This window comes from Magallana gigas, chromosome 5 (genome assembly GCF_963853765.1).
Source record: "Magallana gigas chromosome 5, xbMagGiga1.1, whole genome shotgun sequence".
In the NCBI taxonomy this organism is placed as follows: Eukaryota; Metazoa; Mollusca; class Bivalvia; order Ostreida; family Ostreidae; genus Magallana; species Magallana gigas.
This window is the reverse complement of record NC_088857.1, coordinates 10,518,612-10,538,141: the sequence shown is the minus strand read 5'-3', so window position 1 is coordinate 10,538,141 and position 19,530 is coordinate 10,518,612. Positions and strand designations below refer to the sequence as shown.

Here is a 19,530-nt window from a genome sequence, read left to right as displayed (position 1 = left end):
ATATATTGCTGTCAATATCCCTTGTTTATAAATATAATGAATTGTGGAAATTAACACCGACAAAAACAATTGATATCGGCAATTGCGGTCGTAATAAACTCATTTAGTGAGGTAACCAATTCCGTCGGGTCTGTACCAAAATTGATTCAAAAGTCGCCATATCGACTCGAAGCACGAAGGTGTTCGATTCATCTACTAATTAGTGTAGCATTATAAAATATCGCGGCGCTAAATGAGGAGATCATTTCTTTGTTGTGAACTGTACCTTTATTTACCTAAGCTTGGCCAGACAATTAATGGTGCCGTGAACGAAATGACAAGTTCAAAATCAGTTGTATTTTTTGGTACGCAAGAAGTTGGACAGGTGCATGGCCCGCTCTAGGCACGACGCCAACTTCTCTACACACGGGATGGGTTCATGGACTACACACGGATATATCGGGGTACTTTCTAAATTGTTCGCTCTAGCTTTGTCTCGATTAACACAGATCAGAATCTGAAACAGTGTTTTAATGAGACCAATATGGCTTTATTACGCCGGTACCAGCATAAGAACACACAAGCTTATCTTTTTAAAAAGATTGGTTAGCTAGCGCTGTGGCCATCATAAAACACAGAAGCAGATTTCTAGAACATTGATTTAAATATCTGAATCGATTTATTAACAATAGAAAGGCACAGTGGTGTACTGGAATCGTGCTGGAGTGGGGTCTCAATTTGAAATTGTGAATCTACAGTGGGCTACACATCGGCAATGACATAGTTCATTAGCTGTGCCTTAATCATAATGTATCTCCTGTAATTTCAATTTTAAGTTGAATTTTATTTTAGGAACCATTGGTACTGTTTTTTAGCAATCGTATCTTCTCGGGCCTTTCCGGCAAGCTCGAAAAACATATCCGAAGTTGTCTTCCGAACTTGAAGGAATTTAAGATAAAGCTAGCTACATGTTATTTATTATAATATTGAAAATAACTTTGCATTATAAGACCGAAGCTACTGTTACTTTTTGACATTAACGATAAAACACAAACCTTCACGTGAAGATGATAAAACGAAATTAAAATGGTACAGTTTATCTACATTAGTACAGTATTCCCAGCATCCCTTACTATGGAGTCGAGCATGCGTATTCCAGTGAAAAGGACTCACGTAGTTGCTAGCGCTCGAGAGCGCTAGCAATTACCTCTGGAAGTTCCTAGGAACTGCGATGACATTGGTCAATCATACCACAAGTATTCGATTACAACACATCGCTATGTTTTAGTCACTCTTTTAAATAAGCATAAGTTCATTACACAATGGAAGTGTTTTCAAAATATTCAAGTCTCAAATCTATTCATTTCTCTATTTATTTTATTATTATCTTTGAATTTATGTACTTGCTGAATGCATATCATAATAGAGGGTGAGAACATAAATCAATCAATATCCTACGAGATTTAATATAAACACACGATTCAAAATGGAACTGTATGTTTCTTCCACAAATAGAGCTTCACTCGTTCTGTCATCTCGACTTCTTATTGTCTTCTCGCGTGAGTTACGTCATCTTGCATTGTGGGCCACAGGCACAGGCCAGGCATTATATCAACTTCAAAGGTTGCCCCGCGTTGATGTGTCGGATAATCTGCGCCTTCGTTCATCTTCTATAAACAGCCCAGACTTGATCCTCTTCCATACAATGATTTCTGGGTAAAACGGGTCATAAACTGGCCCACATACACGCTCTGCGTCATTTAAAGATTTCCAGCCGAGGCTCCGGTGGGGTTGGATTGTTCATTTGCCTTTCCAAGCCCTTGTACTCTTCCACCAGAGAGTTCAGAGAGTCTATACTACTACTGAAGTCGTCAACCTCCATCCCTTCTACCGACGTATAGTGATGGATGTGGGCCTACAGTCACACAAAACAAAAGCTCTGAGAAATATTTCAAAACTTGAACTCGATTAGCATGGGGTTTTCTTAAGTAAAATATCTAATTACTGACTACCGGATACTTTATCCAAGTATTGTGTACATGTGTAAGAATAATTACTTTTGTTTTGATATCCGACGTGAAAATCGGCTTTTGAAACTACTTCAATGAGACATTTTAGTCCATTCATATGATATAGTGTCAGAGATAGAACTGAGGCATATATATATTTGAACTAAGCATACCTTTCTTTTATAGAGCCTATTAAATCGGTCTCTGAGGTCGACAAATGTATTATGTACACAGGTGTTGTTGGCCAGGGTCAGGAGGGAGTAATTCTGTCCCACGGGCGGGACGGAGCACAGTCCGGTCTTCCAACCCTCGTTATTCCAGTGGATAAACTTTAAATTTGGCTTCAGTCTACATTTAAAAAAAAGATAATTTGTAACTGGTTTGATCCTGATCAAAGATCCTAAACAGTATATTCATCCTGACACAAAGTGTAGAGCTAGAAATCTACGTGCACTGTATTTATCTGTAATTAGTTTGATACTGATCCAAGATACTCGATACTGTATGAATTCTGAAATTCCTGTGTGGCTCCAATTCCTAGATGTGCCCCCCCCCTTAATGTTCAGATATGTACTAGTACTTCCACCCACCTTTCGATGTTTCGCCTGACGTCGGAAATCTCTACGTTACCGCGCACCATCAGTGCGCAGGCCAGATAGAGGCTGTGTTTGGGGTCCGCCTTGATGAGCTGATGGTCCCTGGAGAAGGCGTCCGAAAACATCTGGTCCAGTCTATGGTAAAATAAAAAAACCCACAGATGTACATGTACAGTAAAATGTGCATATAACGAAATGTCAGGGACGTGCGATTTTGCTTCGATATTAGCGAAATTCGTTATATCCGTCAAGTTAAGTCACAGGGAATGAAAATCACTTCGCTGTAAGCGTAAATTTAATTAATATAAGCGTGTTCGCCATAACCGTGTTTTACTGAATAGCAGATAATCTGATGCGACCGAAATCCCATGCCATCATCACAAATCAACTGTTTTGTTGGTTAAAATAAAGTTCTTATACCTTCTGGGAGGAAGGTGGACATCCGAGAGAGAGAACAATGGCGTCTGGCTAGAGACAAGGTAATGGAGTTTGGGAAATGGAACCAGGTTCATTGTTATCTCGTTTAAATCCACATTTAATGATCCTTCAAATCTTGCAGAGCTGTTTGTAAAAAAAAAATATTAATGTTCAGCAATAAACTTTAATAAACGAAACTATCACCATTTAAACAATAAAAAGCTTTCTTTGGTGATTCATGCGGCATATGAAGGTAGCAACATTGCATCCGCGTTAGCGGGTTTTGTAAAAAAAAATTCTGCAACGCTCGCTACCTTCATAACCCGCACGAATCACCGCACGAATCATCAGAGAGAACATTTTATTGTTCATATTTACATCTATCTTTTAACGAGTTAATGAATTGATTTTACAAAGTAAGTAAGAGTAACTTTATTATTATTACTTAAAGGTACACCAGTACATGTATGTTAGATAAAAGAATTAAATAGCTAAGCAGTCTTTTATGGCAATTTGAGTCTGATAAAAGCATGATTTCCATGCAGTCCGTGATTTTCTTAGGTTGCTGAAGGTTTCGACTCATCGATAAACTTGTTAGAACTGGATCCTGTATATTTCATTCTGTCAGTTTTTATAGAGCTGTGAATAACAATCAATTTTCGATATTTTTTTTTAGAGGGAATCATGCTTAGTTGATGTAAAAATATAATCACGAAATCAACCTTATAAATCTCACCTTGTCATGTTGAGCAGTAGGTTTGCCACAATGTTGTTCATGCTGTCAAATGGTTTTTCGTCCGACGCTTTGGACAAACCTCCCTCTCCGTCTATAATAGCGCTTCCAGCCTTGACGCCGCTGGCGTTGTACACCCTCTTTCCTAGTTTGGCCGAGGGCACTGACTGTCCGATCTTGTTAACAATGTCCACTAGAGCCTGGTTTTCGATGGGTAGGACACAGTCTGCCTTCTCCGTCAACTCGTGCATGGCTAACACGCTGTTGTATGGAGACGTCACGACGTCATCTTCCGATGACGGATAAACTGCTGTTACAAATCTGCAAATATATTAATGGGGGAGAAACTTAAACAGGTAATAAACGCAAAAAAACCTACAAGTGTGCATAATCAAATACATGAATATTAGAATATAATTCGTGTTAGAATTTTGTTTGACGAAACATAACCACATGTACATGTACCTGTAGACATCCGGGTACTCGTCAGCCAAGAGGTTTAAAATGGAAGTACCGACTCCCGACCCAGTCCCTGAAAGAAAATTATATCAAGAACATCTCGAGAAGTCGAATATGCTTTAACAGCTTTTACAGCCCTTGAAGTCAAAACGTCATCAATTAAAATTGGTTAAAAGGGCATGGCCACAATTTAATCTAAAAATTCATTGCAATTTTAATGCTTATAATGCTTCACTGAGGTATATTTCTATGCCCAGCCGGAATTGCCATACAGTAGATAGCCAGATTTCGATTCATAGGCAAGATACAGAGCTCACAATTCTTTGTTTTGTAAACAAGGACCGTGTCATGATTTTGTTTACAATTGCCAGTTTCGTTTTAAACTTCGACTTTTCGTTCAATAATATACAAAATGTAATCAAAAACATTACATGAGTTTTGTTTACATAACAAAGAATTGTTACCTGTATCTCGATAACTCGACGCCTGATTCTCATTTTGCCTGACGATTGGGGATACCTTAATGGGCCGGGCATTGTATACATAAAAAAGGAAAAATCAAAATTTTAAAAATTTTCAGCTCAAATCATATTGTGACTATGACATCCCTTTAACTCATACATGACATATACTTTGTATATATATATGTCAATAAGAAAATAAACTGAATGATGAAACAAAGTTGCATATGCCTTGGTGGTCACAAAGATAAAAATTGTGAATACATTACACATTTACACTAGACAGTTACCAATAAAGCAACGCAAAATACTTTCAGAAAGGAAAATGTACTGGTCATAACTTTATTTCCAAAGGTAGTTACAAAGAAAATAGATTGGTTAGCATGCGCAATATAACTATTTTAGGAGATTCGATCGCTGTCGTTTTATACATCGTGAGGTGTGATTTGGTTGGAGGCGATGTTTGTAACACCGACTGATCGTGACTCGTTGAAATACGAATATACATGTACCAAATGCGTATGAAGAAAATCTACATTTACAGTTTCAAAGATATTAGCAAAAGTTTTTGTTAATGGATCTGATATATACACACACACGTGGAAAACGTTTAAGAACCCTCTCTACACTACTTACCGAAGATTTAAGATCAATTCTATGTAAGAATCAAAGATTTATAAAAGGGTCTGGCCACGCATAGTCACCAATTTTCATTATATTTTATACATGGACACACCTAAGTGTAAAACGGAGAAAAGCACTAAAAGTTGGTTGCTAGGGGTAACCGCTGCCATAGTAATCGAGGCTAAAGATGGCCAAATAGCAAAACTTACCTACTTTGAAGCCATATTAAAAGGTTTTGCCCACTAATGTAAACTACCAAAGACATATTACAGCCTTTGTCCTATTTTCAATTATTTTATTTTATCAGAAAATTGATGGAGAAACCAATACTTTTAAAATGTTACCATGGAAACCGTTACAAATTTTTGAAATCAGTTTTTTGAGGTTTTTTAATAAGCCGAAATAAGAAACTGTTAAATTTTTACAATCATATCAATGTCCATGTTATATATATTTAAATATGAAAATTGACATCCGTTGCTATGGCAACAAGGCCAAAAAATAGGAAAAACTAAGAAATTGAAGATGATTTTGATATGCTCTCATTCCCAATTTTATAATTTTTTTGCAATTGTTTTAGTTGGAACTTGTCAAAATATATCTAAATTTTCATTATATACCACAAAAAGCTTTGTTATGCAACAGATAAGTGTTGTTGCTATGGAAAATTAAGTTGCGTAAAAAATCACACAGAAATTCTTGCTTTTTGAAAAGTCCATAGCAACGGCAGTTATTTTTAGAAAATTTCAGATTTTTTTCAAGTGTCATTTAAGTTAGGAACATACTTTATTTTTTCTCACCATTTGATTTTATATATTTTTTCATTATAAGGAAATAATATCCATTCAAAGATGCCTAGAAATATTATATTTTTCCTTATTTTTAAGCTTGTTACCATGGCAACGGTTCTCAATTTTCATATTTAAATTCTTAATTGTACAATCATAATAGCGTTTACCAAAAAATCCAAGATTTGCACTTTTTATTCAAATTAAATGAAGAAAACAGATTTTAAAATTACTGTTAGGTAACCATGGAAACGCTCTAAAAATATGCGTTTCTCCATGAATTTTTTTCTTTATTTTGAAAAATGACAACTATTTTTAATAATATATTCTACCCTGGAAACCCCAAGTTCTGCACATTACTCACAATATGTTCTCAAATAAGCATTAAAATGCCATTTTTACATCTTTACCCTCGGTTACCATGGCAACGGGACCACATAGCAACAAACAAATGGTGTTAGGCTTTATTACTCACCAAAGTCTATCAAATTGCCAAGTATGAAGAAAATCCGTGACTATGCGTGGCCACCGAATTTTGATTCTTACATAGAATTGGTCTTAATATGCATATTTTGTGCAGTGATCTGCCTGCCCTTTGGTATAATTCAATCTACATTGGGTGACAATACATTGAATTCTTAGCGTTACTTGACTTTCAGTTAGAAATTAATGGCAAGATCAGAATTAAGGGACCACTGCATTAAAAAACAAAAATAAGTTATATTTAATGTCGATGGGGTATATCAGGGACGTACATGTATATACTAGTATATACGTCCCTGGGTATATGTTATATTGATCGATTTTAGCCACTTCTTTGGCGTAGATAAAAATCATCATTGCATTATAATATAGATTCATTGGTAAAAAAAATAAAAAGACAGGTAAATCTTTAATCCATACACTATAAAATTGTGTAATAATTCGTACCATGTAGCAATAGTTTATTGGCGTATATATTACATACGTTGCCATAGCATAAATTTAACAGTAATATACAATAATATAGTTGTGGTTACAGGTGGGAGACAGGTTATATAAATATAAAGTATAAAGTGAAAGGACAAATATCAAACAGACAAACAAAACAGTAATTTTATAAACTCAACCAACGCTTATTCACGTCTGTTGGTAAAATTATCCCTCTTATATTGAAACATTTGTACACATAATTCTCAAGTTGTGTGTTTAATTTGTTTTGTTTTGTTTGTTTGTTTGTTTTTTTTACGTAAATATAGAGTCTGAATTAAGTAAATCAATCCATTTTGCCATACTTGATCGTTCATAGAAGTATTTTTTAATATAAAATATTCTTAAATCCGTGTGAAAATCTTGATATTTGACATAAAGCATTCGAACTCCACCCCCTCCCCCCCCCCCCCCAAAAAAAAAACCCCGGCATAATACCGTTATCTGCACCGCGGTGCAGATAATTTTTGACGTTATTTGACGTAACGTCAACTATCGATAAAGATGTCGAATAAGGTATATCTGAGGTATTTGCCTCTTTTCATCGACTTCCTGTTGATTTTATTCTTAGAGCATCATGGGTAAATAAAATGAATTCACGGGACGGATTTAGCCACTTTGTGAGATATTAATGTATTCGGATATATTTACATCAACAAATTAGACATTATTATAATAAATGTATTATTTAACACAACTATGAAAAAATAAGAAATAATATCACTGTAATAGAATTGTAAAAATATCTGTACTAATCTGCACCGCGGTGCAGATAACAGGAGTATATATAGAGAGACGACACTCAATTTATCATATAAATATGCCTCCGAAAGGTAAGTATTTCCGGGAAAAGGGTTTTCTTTGGGGGACAAACATCAGAAAATAGGGTTTAGAATCTTTTGGGGGAACTTTCTAAAGGTGAAATAAGAGACATCTGAAAAAGGCTCAAACTAATCTGCACTACGGTGCAGATAACAGGAGAATATATCGAGAGAGACGGCACTCAATTTATCATACTAAATATGCCTCCGAAAGACGTACTCCAGAGAGAGAGAGAGAGAGAGAGAGAGAGAGAGAGAGAGAGAGAGAGAGAGAGAGAGAGAGAGAGAGAGAGAGAGAGAGTAACATAAAAGAGCTCCCTCACAAAACACGTACAAATCGTTCGGTTTATTCCGTATTGATCTGTAGCTGTGCAGATATACAATGATAGAAAACATTTTTAAGGACAATAGTGTGTACGCTTTGTCTGAGAGAGAGAGAGAGAGAGAGAGAGAGAGAGAGAGAGAGAGAGAGAGAGAGAGAATTTTGAAAACTGAGTAAGCGGGTTTTTTTTAACAAAACACGTTCAGATTGTGTTCGGTTTATTTCGTTTGGATTTGTGAAGGAATAAAATAAATTGTTGAAATCAAAAGTAAATTAAACGTTTTAACTACATGTACATAATAATAAATATTAATTTAAACGATATTTCATTATGCCTCACATAAACGGATGGGACAGCAGGCATTAATGAATATGCAAGCGTCCATAGCATATATGCAAATTTCAAAACATCTAATGGTTATCATTTAGATTTAGTTTGTTTGACATTTCAGGGAATTAAAGCTGTTTGGTCCGATTTTATATCAAATTTTATGCACGCTTTTATACGATGGTTATGCTTAGAATATGTATAATAATAGACTTTGCAGTATTTTTTACTGGTCAATTATGCCAAATTTCAATAAAGAAAAATACGTACAAAAAACAAAAGGTACCGCGTTATTTCGCCTCATGTTAAATTTCACCCCTGACGACGAGACGGGTATCATGGTTGTATTACATCGTATTAAATAAAGGTCGAAATAATCAGACAAATTACAAATAAACATGTGTACGTTTTGTTCGCTAATATTTCTGAAGTTTGCTCTCTTTACAATCGATGCATAGCATGCGGGTTGAATACTAGTAACCCCAATCATTCGGGGGACGAAACCAGACGGTTTCCTTTTCTAAAAATTCCCGGGATGCACTTTGGTTGTTTTTTCGTTTGCCCAAACAGAAATTATTTTTATTTACTTTGAATATTTCTAACTTTGAAAGGAGACTGATTCTGCTCGTGTAAAAAGGAGAAAGTCCATAACTTTCTAAGATAAATGGTTTGTATGGAAAAAATTTTGATACTGTAATAACAAGAAAATCGGACCAAGCAGCTTTAAATATTAAAAGAAAATATGGATAGTGAAAAGCCGTTCATTCCGTGATAACACGAAAATTAGAACAAGCATAATTGTACGAAATAAGCTTCTGTTTTAAGTAAAAAGCAGTTTATTCCGTTGATAAACAACCTTATAATCATACACGTAATAAGCAGAGCTCTGTGTTATGTAATTAAATGGCCTTTCATCCCATCACAACACAAATTTCAAGAAATAAGCTGTTATTTCTACTTAAATAACCGGGTTTTTTCTTCTTCCTGTAATATCACAAAAATAAAAATCAGCACAAACAGAATAAGCTGCAATTATACTATTTACTTTTATGCGCATATTCGGTAGCGAAGGGTCGGAAACCCTTGGCTAGCGAAGATGTTTCATTTGGTCACAACACAGTCATATATACGGAATCACATCAAATCTAAAGCATACGTCTGTACATGTACTTCCGGTTATATAATTGAACAAAATTGTTTTTTTCTCAAAAAAGAGATTTATATACTTTGTAAGCAACTTACACTCAACGTCAACAACGCCAAATAACGTCATAAATTATCTGCACCGCGGTGCAGATAACGGTATTATGCCAAACAAGAGGCCCATGGGGCCACATCGCTCACCTGAGCAACAATGGGCGTTCAAAAGATATTGTGCCATATGGTCCCTCGGTAGAATAACAAAAAATGAATATTGTAAAGTATTCGAATTTTACACTTATTTTTGCGTACACGTAATCTTTGACATTGTACCTTCATGAAATACTATTTTTTACCAGAATAAGAAAATCCTACGCAAGATATAGAACTAAACATTTGGTAGGGGTACACTGTTAAGTTGTTAACTTCCAATTCCCTATATTTTCGTTCTGCCCCCCCCCCCCACTTTGTAAAGCAATCAAAATATATGAAAGCATATAGGTACATTTTTTTCATCAACTACTTACTAGTTATTGTATTTTTAAAAAAAATATAATAGTTATTGTTTTTTATTTAAAAAATCCTACATGTAATTAGATGTGAAGAAGAAAATTGTACCTCAATGTGCTCAATTCCTCAAATTAAAAACATTCAAAAATTTTATTTGTCTTCTCGATTATAATTAAATGACTGTTATTTCCTTTGCGTACAAACCAGGATAATTTTCCGCTGTGATATTTTCTTAGGAATAGCGATAATTACTTTATCCCCGCAACAGAAATGTGTCAGAACTATGGAAACTGTTTTAAAGATGTCGTTTTTATTAACTCGTGTATGAAAAACTATCAAAATTGATGTAGATTTCACATTATTTATTGTTTGTACAAGTATTTAACATACTCTAATTCATATAGAATTTCTAATGTTCAACCAAAATTTCAGCGTCAATCGTAGAATTATAAGCAAGATACAGAGCTCACAGTTCGCCTAGGTTTGAGTCATATTTTGTTCACATGAGTTTATTACATTCAGCTTAAGATTTTTAACTTGGTATTTCCTATTCAGCATTTAAAATGGAAAAAAAGAATCGCAATTCTTTTATTCATTCAAGACCAGTTCACTGGTATTTGAGGTTCAAAATCAGTTTATACAAATGTACACAAACACAGTCAAGGATCACATGTATAGTAGGAGTAATAATGACGAAAAAAGGTTAAGTTTACAATACAATAAGTTGTTAAAGTTGGTTTCTGGAAGAACAGACTTTGAAAATTTTCTTTATAAATATTGACAATTTTTTTACTTTTTTAATCTTTAGTTTTTAAGATCTGTGTACAAACATAGAATTGTGAGCAAATCTCTGTATCTTGCTTATTATTCGAAGCTTAACACTCAAGTATGGTTAGTAAATAGAAATTGTAAACAATTAAACACAAGAAACATGTACTATAACAAATAAAGAACACAATTTATTTTTTCGAAATCAATCATATATATACATGTATATACCTACATATTTCCGTCAGCAATATCAAACTCTATTTAAACTGAATAAACTCGAGAAAATGCCGAGCATCTCAACAAAACCTATTGCATTAATCTACCACTACGCAAAAGATACTGCCGAATTACCGATAGAATGAATTGTATTTCAGTACTTTTTAATACATCAGATTTTGCTTAATTTGCGCAGGTAAACAGTTAACTGTTTGATTAACCATAGTCTCTGTTTGATTTGATACGTAAAAATCACGAAATACAGACGATAGTTCCCAAGTTACAAAGCATAAATAATGAAAACGAAACGAAAATCAGAACAAGCCAACACCAAGCACCAACGTCATGTGTGAAAACTGTCAACGCATTGAAATATTTAGCCCCAATTTACTTCACAAAATCGGCACCAATATATTTTGCATGTTTAAAAAATTTCCCTTCATACGCGAACTGTTGCACAACAAGCAAATTTATCATAGTCAGATTGACCCTTTTTCGTATAATGTCATTTTCAGAAAGAGCTCAGGTGAGCTAAAAACCAAAGAAACAAAAAAAAATGATTTCAGAAACAATCTTCGGCGGAGTTTTGTATTCAAACTCGGGGACATGATATCCGTAACCATGGAAACAAGATTGATATCTACTGTGTTTAAGGAAAGTTACATCTTTAAATAAGTACTGTAAAAAAAAAAAAGAAGTCTGTCCCATGATATTTATGCAGCACATCTGGGACAGACTATAGCTAAATTATGTAAAATATTTTTTAATTCTTTTTATTTGTTATGAAAAAATCAGAGACATAAATAAGTGTTATTTATGTCTCTGGGAAAAAATATCATATTTCCATCAGACGGATATTTTCATGTTGTTTTATTTTCCAGAAAACTGCAAAATGTTCTTGGTTGCAATCAGAAAAAATTCGAATTAAAAAAAAAACGTGTTTGTATATTGCAATGTTGATTGAACAACACCCGATCTAAATTTAGTCTCGTTCAACCAGACGCTCGGCTGTCTCCGTAAATCTCTAACGAGCATACGGAGACAGCCGAGCGTCTGGTTGAACGAGACTAATCGAAATTAAAAATCAAGCGCTTTTTCGAACTAGATTAACAACTACTTCCGTTGAAAACAAACATGGATAAGGATCCTAAATTTCGTCCAGTTTCGGCTATGAGTTTAAGAACGAAAATTCGCGAGGATCACTTGACTTGTCCGATCTGTATGGGTGCCTTTGACAAACCTAAAGCCTTGCCCTGTTTACATTCATTCTGCCAGGGTTGTTTGGAAGATTTCGTCGTTAGTCGAGGATACGAGTCCACTGGTCGGTTTCCATGTCCCGTGTGTCAGAAAGTTACGGTCATTCCCGGCGGGGTAGTCGGTGGATTTCCCGACAACCACGTTCTTGCGAGTCTATTGGACACTGTGGACAAAAGGCCAGCCGTTCCCCCGCGCCCAAAAGGAAGCCCACTTGATGAAACTCTGAGATCAAGTGAGTAGTTCGAATTGCCACTATAAGATGATTCATCGTCATGCTTACAACTTTTCATTAGTCATTGAATTTTCAGTCAAGTTATTCACATTTCTAGACATTGCAGGTAAGCACTATATATTTTTGAAATAATTGTCAACGACATTGCATAAAAGTTTTCTTGGCATGTTTAACCTTGTGATACAAGTGATAAAAATATGGTCACTACCAACCATGCTACAGTACATTTCATAAATATAGCCAGTGGTAAAAGACTAAACTCAAATTTTGGATCCCAATACATACTTATATAAAGATGGATATATAAATGTCAACCAGAAGTATTTGTTTAATTGACACGAAACAGACAAACAATTAGACAGTACAAATGATAAAATAACATGGAAAACAAAAGGTTCAGGATTATGTGGAAGCACAGTGACATAATACACACATTTCTAATTGAATGGCTATTGTTTAGAGGAAGTACCTTCCTTGTCTTTTCGACGATAAAAGAGAACATTTTTTGAGTAAGTCACCTCATATTTAGAGTGATTCTAATTTGTTTTTTAGCCTCTCCTGCTTCAGCTGGTGGTCTGTATCCACAAGCACCGACCACTGCCCCATCTGGTGACATGCCAGATTTTATAGGAAATGTTCGACGTGAAGAGAATTTCCTGCTTAAGGTTGGCCATTTTGGACCAACCATTGCAGACTTCATGAAGCCATACGGACTTGCTGTGGGGAAAAACGGGGAGTATGTGGTGACTGACCGTGCAGGGGATCGAGTGTTAGTGTTCGCAAATGCTGGTGAACTGATTGGTCGATTCAGCTGTGATTGTAAAATTAGTGGAGTCACAATGACTAGAGATAATTTAATTCTACTGGCAGTAAATGGAGCGGGATCAGCAATAATGAGACTATACAATATGGATGGACGTGTGCTTCAAACTATAGGAGATTACTACAGATTCGATAAGCCCAGTGGTATAGCCCAGACCTCAAAAAATCAAACTGTTATTTCCAATCTGGAGGGCAATAACATATATGTCTTTACAGACCACAATAAAATGTCAATAAAGTTTGGATGGCATGGGTCAGGAGATAAACATTTTGATGGACCAAATTTTCTTGCAGTGGACAGCAAGGACCAGATTATAGTCAGTGACTCTGGTAATGACTGTATCAAAGTGTTCGACACAGCAGGGAACTTTAAAAGGAAGTTTGGCAATCTATCTTGTCCCATGGGAGTTACAGTTGACAGGCGAGATAACATTATAGTAGCAGATGCTGGGAATTTCAGAGTGCAAATGTTTGATAGTCATGGTAACTACCTACGGTCTTTGGTAAAGGATACTGACGAAATAGGACCAGATGTTAAGCCATTAAATGTTGCTGTTACACCGGCAGGGAATGTTGCTGTGTTACTGAGAGGCACACAGTTTGCTGAAATTAGAGTCTACAAAATTCCATCTTGAATACTGATGCCTTATTGATTTTGTACATTGATATGTACCCCATGTATCATAACAAATCTGTTCACATGTTCTGTTCAATAATAGATGAGTTTTGGCATTAAACGATTACCTAAACATGTAAGAGATATCATTATGTACTGAAAACAAATGTAGATCTGAATAACTGATGAAATGTCATACTTTAATACAGACTGGTAAATTCTCTTTAGAAAGTTCTGACAAATTGAACATAGTGTCACTTGTCTGTGATACCAGAAATGGTATCAAAATTCAATGAACAATATTGTTAAACCATATTTTACAAACCCAATATGTTTGAAATTTTTTTGAGGTTACTGGTATTTTTTTTTTTTTTTTTTTTAACTCTTTTGATAAAATTAGAGTTGGATGCATAGATTTTCAACTTTCGTGGTCAACCATTGATTTTCAGTATTGCATTAGTTCTTTGCTTTGCTTTTCGGTTTTGATTTTGATGACCTGTAGATTAGTTACTGGATCGTTAAAGTGTGAGAATTCCTTGTCAGATTGTATGTAAACTTATATTGAATGATATTGAACATTGAAAACGATAATTGAAACATATTTATTTATTGCTAATTATTTACTATTTTGACTATCAGGAACATGTATCATGTTGTAAAAACTTATTTATCAACTATTAAATTTGAACAACAAATAATATTCAGTGCTGGAAACATCAGGTCCTGTACTCTAGATAATAATTTATTTTGTTAATAACCAATCAAATAAAATGATTCTTGGATGTATTTATATGTATTCATGAATGAACATGTAAGATGTTGTTTTATAAAGTAAAATGGAAGTATTATTCTTCCCAATAAAATTCTAGCAACCTTCATGTTACTTATATGCCTTAATTATAGCATTTTAATAGCAGGATTGCAGGAATGATTATCAATTTTTTTTCACTTTTGACATTTACAAAACTTTTTTACATGATAAAGGAACAATATGTCATGAGTTGATAAAATTATTTTGCAATGCAAAAGCAAAATATGTTGATATTTGTCCACATATTTACATGTACTACTGACAGCTTATGGGCAGTACTCAATACATGTACTTACATTCAGATCTTCAAAATAATCTCTAAATAAGATATCACAGCTGGATTAAAATGAATGTATGGTATCTATAAATACAGTTTAATAAAGTGGTACCAGGCCTTTAAGCAGTCAGAACACTGTAAACTATTGCACTTCTTTTAGTACACAGTAGCAAATTAAGAAGTCTGACTTTAGTGTAAAACACCCGGTATTTGGTATCTGGATGGTATGGTTTTGGTACTTTTTGTCTCCCTTTAGGAGTCCCCACATACTAATAGACATGTTTACTTTATATGTAAAAAACAAACCCTAGCTTTCTCCTTACCTCCCCCCATGGAGTGAAGGACAAAGAAGCACTGCAAGCAGTCGCAGAACTCGGCCGCCCGGCGGATGGTCTCTGAGAGCTTCTCTCTGTACTGTGTACCATACATCTTATGGCCAACCGCCCTGTAAACAGGCGAAACAAAAAATAAATAGGTGAACTTGTGGAGAGCATCTCTGATATAAGAAAACAAGATTGTTGAATAAACGTGTTTGACAATTACATCTTAACAATTTCTGTCGCAAGAAGTACAGCTTTGGCTGCATAATTATACAAGTTATTTGTTAACAGTTCATTTATGGTATCTACATGTATTAGAACTCCCGATTGCCATTTTATAACAGTAAGTGAAGTTGTTGCAGTAACATGAGAATAATCAATGACTTGCCAGTTATTTCCTGAGCCAGAGACATCAGTGATGAGCTGCTGGAAATCAAACACCTCCCTCAGGGGCCCCTTGGTCATTTCACTGACCACTCCCTCCTCCATGTCTACCAGGACGGCCTACAACCGAGGACATATTTCACAGTGATAGGTACCCTGTGTATTTGTTTGATGTATGACAGTGATAAGTAACCATAATGTCAGTCAGTTAAATGTACCACAGTGATAGATACCCAATATATTAGTCAATTAAAAGTATCCGTGTAAAAAAAAAAACACCTTGTGTATCTGTCAGTTAAATGTATCACAGTAATAGGTAATACAGGTACCCTGTATATTTGTTAGTTAAATGTATTATAGTGATTTGTACCCTATGTAGCAGGAGTAGGTGTAAATGTAGTCCAGGACACATGTCCTGGAAACTCCCATTTTACTTTTTTGACAATATTTATTAAACTATTTGGTATTTAGAGAATTCTTCTATAGGGTGTGTAAAGTAGCTAGTTTTAAGTATTTCATACAAATTTGGTATCATAAAACACCGTAGTTGGTTTATTATCGCTTAATATCAGTTTAATATTTCACAGGGATAGGTACTTGTGTAACAGTTAGCTATTGTTATAATTGGTACTATGTATCACAGTTATAGGTACTTATAAATCAGTTATTGTTTTCAGTACAATGTGCCATTGGATGGACCTTTTTATCAGCTAATCATAATCATCAGTATAAAGTACTATGAATTAAAGTGATGACCTACATCAGTGTTCACCAATGTTTTAATCAATATTACCAATATATTTTGTATAATAAACGATCACAATGTTGTGTATTACTAGGGAACTCTAATGTATCACACAGCATAACAAAGCATTAAACAGCCCTATGAACATCCCAAACAAATTAATTAGCCAGCTGTCCTTGCCTATTTATGATAATACTATAGGCTTTTTCTGTGAGAGCAAATCATCTTACTTACCCTTGCTTTAAGTGACTTTATCTTTCCCTGACCTTGACCAAAAGGAATGTCTGATGCATTTTCATATCTTGAATCAACATTTCGAAAAAAGCTTCCAACAGACTCATCATATATGCCATTCTGTAAAACATAAACATTCCTTGATAATCACATAAATTCTAATATTAGTATTAATTATTATTTTTCCCTTGTAAAAATTCAGAAGAACGAAGACAGATTTCCTACGAAGATTCATAGTGGAAAATGTTTACATCGTTTCTCCATTCGGAAGTCTCTCTGATTACTTCGCACAATTTTTCAACATTATCATCTGGGCTTAATTATGGCTGATGCAATGCAAAATCCCTGTAGACTTTCTACTATATTTTTAGCTGTGTATTGAAACCGCCCAAGCTAGAGGGGGCGTTTCAAAAGGGAAATCTTGGGGTTTTTTCATACTATTGAATGAACATCGTCTGAATCTAGAGGCATTTATGAATATTGAATAATTTAAGAAAATTTGCGGCAAAAATATCTTGGGACTGACTATAATTCTTTAAGACAGAGGTTGCTGTAATGTGAAGCTCTTTACCCCCCCCCCCCCCTAAAAAAAAATAGCCTAGGTCTGTGCAGTTCATCATTTTGCAGAACTTTGGATTTTTGACAACAACAAAATTGCTAATAAGTTCAACCCATTTGTGAGTTTTGAATCTTTTTAAAATTATGCTGCATCTGCTTCATGTACAGCCCAATGTAGAAGTAATAATGCCAATGTTGACATTTGATTTCGCGGCAATACCTTGTTTACCGCTGCATGTTCACGTAATGCTAAATCCCAGAATCTGTACCCTATTTGGTTTCCACACTGCCCGACTACAAAAGAAGTAAAGCACGCTAGGTTTCATACAACACCCAAAATGTACAGTGGTATATGCCCAGACTTTTGGTTATTCTCTTTTTAATTGAAAAGCAACGAAAAATAGCAAAAAAATAATTATCTACAAAAAAGTGGATTTAAAATTTCATGCAGTAAGTTTTTAAGGCGATGCTGTTAACATGAATTACAATAAATTGTATTACTTGCCTTGTACAACTATCGACTGAGTCATTTCGGAATGTTGATGCGGGTTACAATCATCGTAGAACTGACGCATTTTTCATAGTTAAATTTTCCTTTATTCAAACGCAAACATGATTACATTTTTTAAAATAGTCGTACGTAAAATATTCGTACAAAAGTCAATCAAATTAAATTCTTCCCTTCTATAAGAAAATATTTATAACTTTGTTTTATCAGTGTAAAATAAGTGTGAAAAGTGACTAATTTACTTCTTACAGACAAATACATTTATTTCTTTAATATTATAAAATTACAATAAAATTGGGGTCCTCCACTAAAAAAGTTCTAAAAAATTGATACGAAAATAAGGAAATGGGGAGTGAAATTGAAGGTATATACTACGTGCCTGCTTATATAGAACTAGGTGTTCCCCCATCTAAAAAAGTGTTTAAACAAATTTTGCCTTTATACCAGGCGGTACCGTAAAACAACAATTATTTTATTCACCATCAAAATAATTCCCTTTATACTGTAGAATAAAAATAATTTCTAAAAAAAAAAAAAGAAGAAAAGAAAAAGAAAATTAAAGACATTTTTTAATGTATTACATTAATACAAGTAAGCTAGCCAAACGATTCGTGAGAAAAATAATTTTTAACCGTTGATGTCACCTGAGTCATCTATTGTCATTGGTGTTCGTCCGTCGTCGTGCGCCTTCCGTTCACAATTTTAACAATGTTTGCAAACATCAAATAAAAAAAGCATAGCAACAGTCATGAATAGGAGTCTCGGATTAGGGATGAGACTCCAAAATTAAGTTTAATGCAAATATGAGAGTCCATGATAGCTCAATCCCTAGAGCTCTCCGCCATTTGTATGAATCTATGCATGTTCCGATGTAATTTGCAGTCCTATATTTTACATTTGAATAAACTTGAACCTACACTGCATCCTCGAATGCTTGCAAAAGTTTTGTTGCTTATTATGGTAGTGTAATTATATAATTCTCGAGATTTTAAAAGATGTCAAACGTTGCAAAATTTGATCTTAATTATCCATTTGTATTTTAGAAACTTAAGTTGGTATTGTATTGTTCTATTTTCGTATTTCATAATTTTCATTGGTATTCTATAATTTTTCATTTGAATTGTATGGTTTTCATTTGTATTCTTTATTTTCTCATTGTATAATTTTTCACTTGTATTGTATATATATATTAATTCTACATGTCGTTGTATTGTATAATTTCCTCTTGTATTGTTCAATTCACTTGTATTGTAAAATATTTCATGGGTATTGTATATTTTTCGTTTGTGTTGTATCCGTTTGTTAAGAAAATTATATCGGTTTAATTAATACAATTATCCTTTATCAAACTGCATGGGTTCTGAATGTTTTACACAAGGTCAACTATCTTTTGTGTATAATATTTTCGCAAGACCAATGCAATTAATCAGGGGTTACTGTTGTTAATAGACTGACTAAGCCCGTCTTCTTTTGAAAATTTCAAATTTATTTTAATAATATATATACATATAGTAAAAGTCGCGAAAATAGATACTCGGCAATGTATTCAGTCTATTGTTGTTACTTCTTTGTTTTGACGAATATTCACTAGTCGTTTTCGAAGGCTGCCTGTGGCGTAATATG

At 34.3% G+C, this 19,530-nt stretch overlaps 2 protein-coding genes across 2 annotated transcripts; one reads left to right on the top strand and one right to left on the bottom strand.

Annotated features, from left to right (window-relative positions):
- Nucleotides 1-1,340: 1,340 nt before the first annotated feature.
- LOC105333192 (tubulin epsilon chain) lies at nucleotides 1,341-17,975 on the bottom strand. The gene is made up of 11 exons (XM_011436043.4): nucleotides 17,905-17,975; nucleotides 17,620-17,693; nucleotides 16,842-16,961; nucleotides 15,867-15,982; nucleotides 15,482-15,603; nucleotides 4,200-4,266; nucleotides 3,738-4,055; nucleotides 3,005-3,145; nucleotides 2,579-2,719; nucleotides 2,162-2,336; nucleotides 1,341-1,894 (listed from the first exon to the last, which is right to left on the bottom strand). Exons 1-11 carry the CDS (start codon nucleotides 17,972-17,974, stop codon nucleotides 1,736-1,738), a joined length of 1,503 nt encoding a protein of 500 aa, XP_011434345.4. The 5' UTR covers nucleotide 17,975; the 3' UTR covers nucleotides 1,341-1,735.
- Nucleotides 12,226-14,946, top strand: LOC105333191 (tripartite motif-containing protein 2). Its single transcript, XM_011436042.4, has 2 exons — nucleotides 12,226-12,632; nucleotides 13,185-14,946. The coding sequence occupies exons 1-2, from the start codon at nucleotides 12,278-12,280 to the stop codon at nucleotides 14,087-14,089; spliced, it is 1,260 nt and encodes a 419-aa protein (XP_011434344.3). The 5' UTR covers nucleotides 12,226-12,277; the 3' UTR covers nucleotides 14,090-14,946.
- Nucleotides 17,976-19,530: the final 1,555 nt, after the last annotated feature.

Bases quoted from the DNA above. Each gene is read 5' to 3' on its own strand.
- LOC105333191 (XM_011436042.4), top strand. From the start codon at position 12,278: ATGGATAAGGATCCTAAATTTCGTCCAGTTTCGGCTATGAGTTTAAGA. The intron at 12,633-13,184 runs GTGAGTAGTTCG...TTTGTTTTTTAG, and splicing joins TGATGAAACTCTGAGATCAA to CCTCTCCTGCTTCAGCTGGT.
- LOC105333192 (XM_011436043.4), bottom strand. From the start codon at position 17,974: ATGCGTCAGTTCTACGATGATTGTAACCCGCATCAACATTCCGAAATG. The intron at 17,694-17,904 runs GCAAGTAATACA...CTTCTTTTGTAG, and splicing joins TCAGTCGATAGTTGTACAAG to TCGGGCAGTGTGGAAACCAA. The intron at 16,962-17,619 runs GTATTGCCGCGA...TATGTTTTACAG, and splicing joins AACATGCAGCGGTAAACAAG to AATGGCATATATGATGAGTC.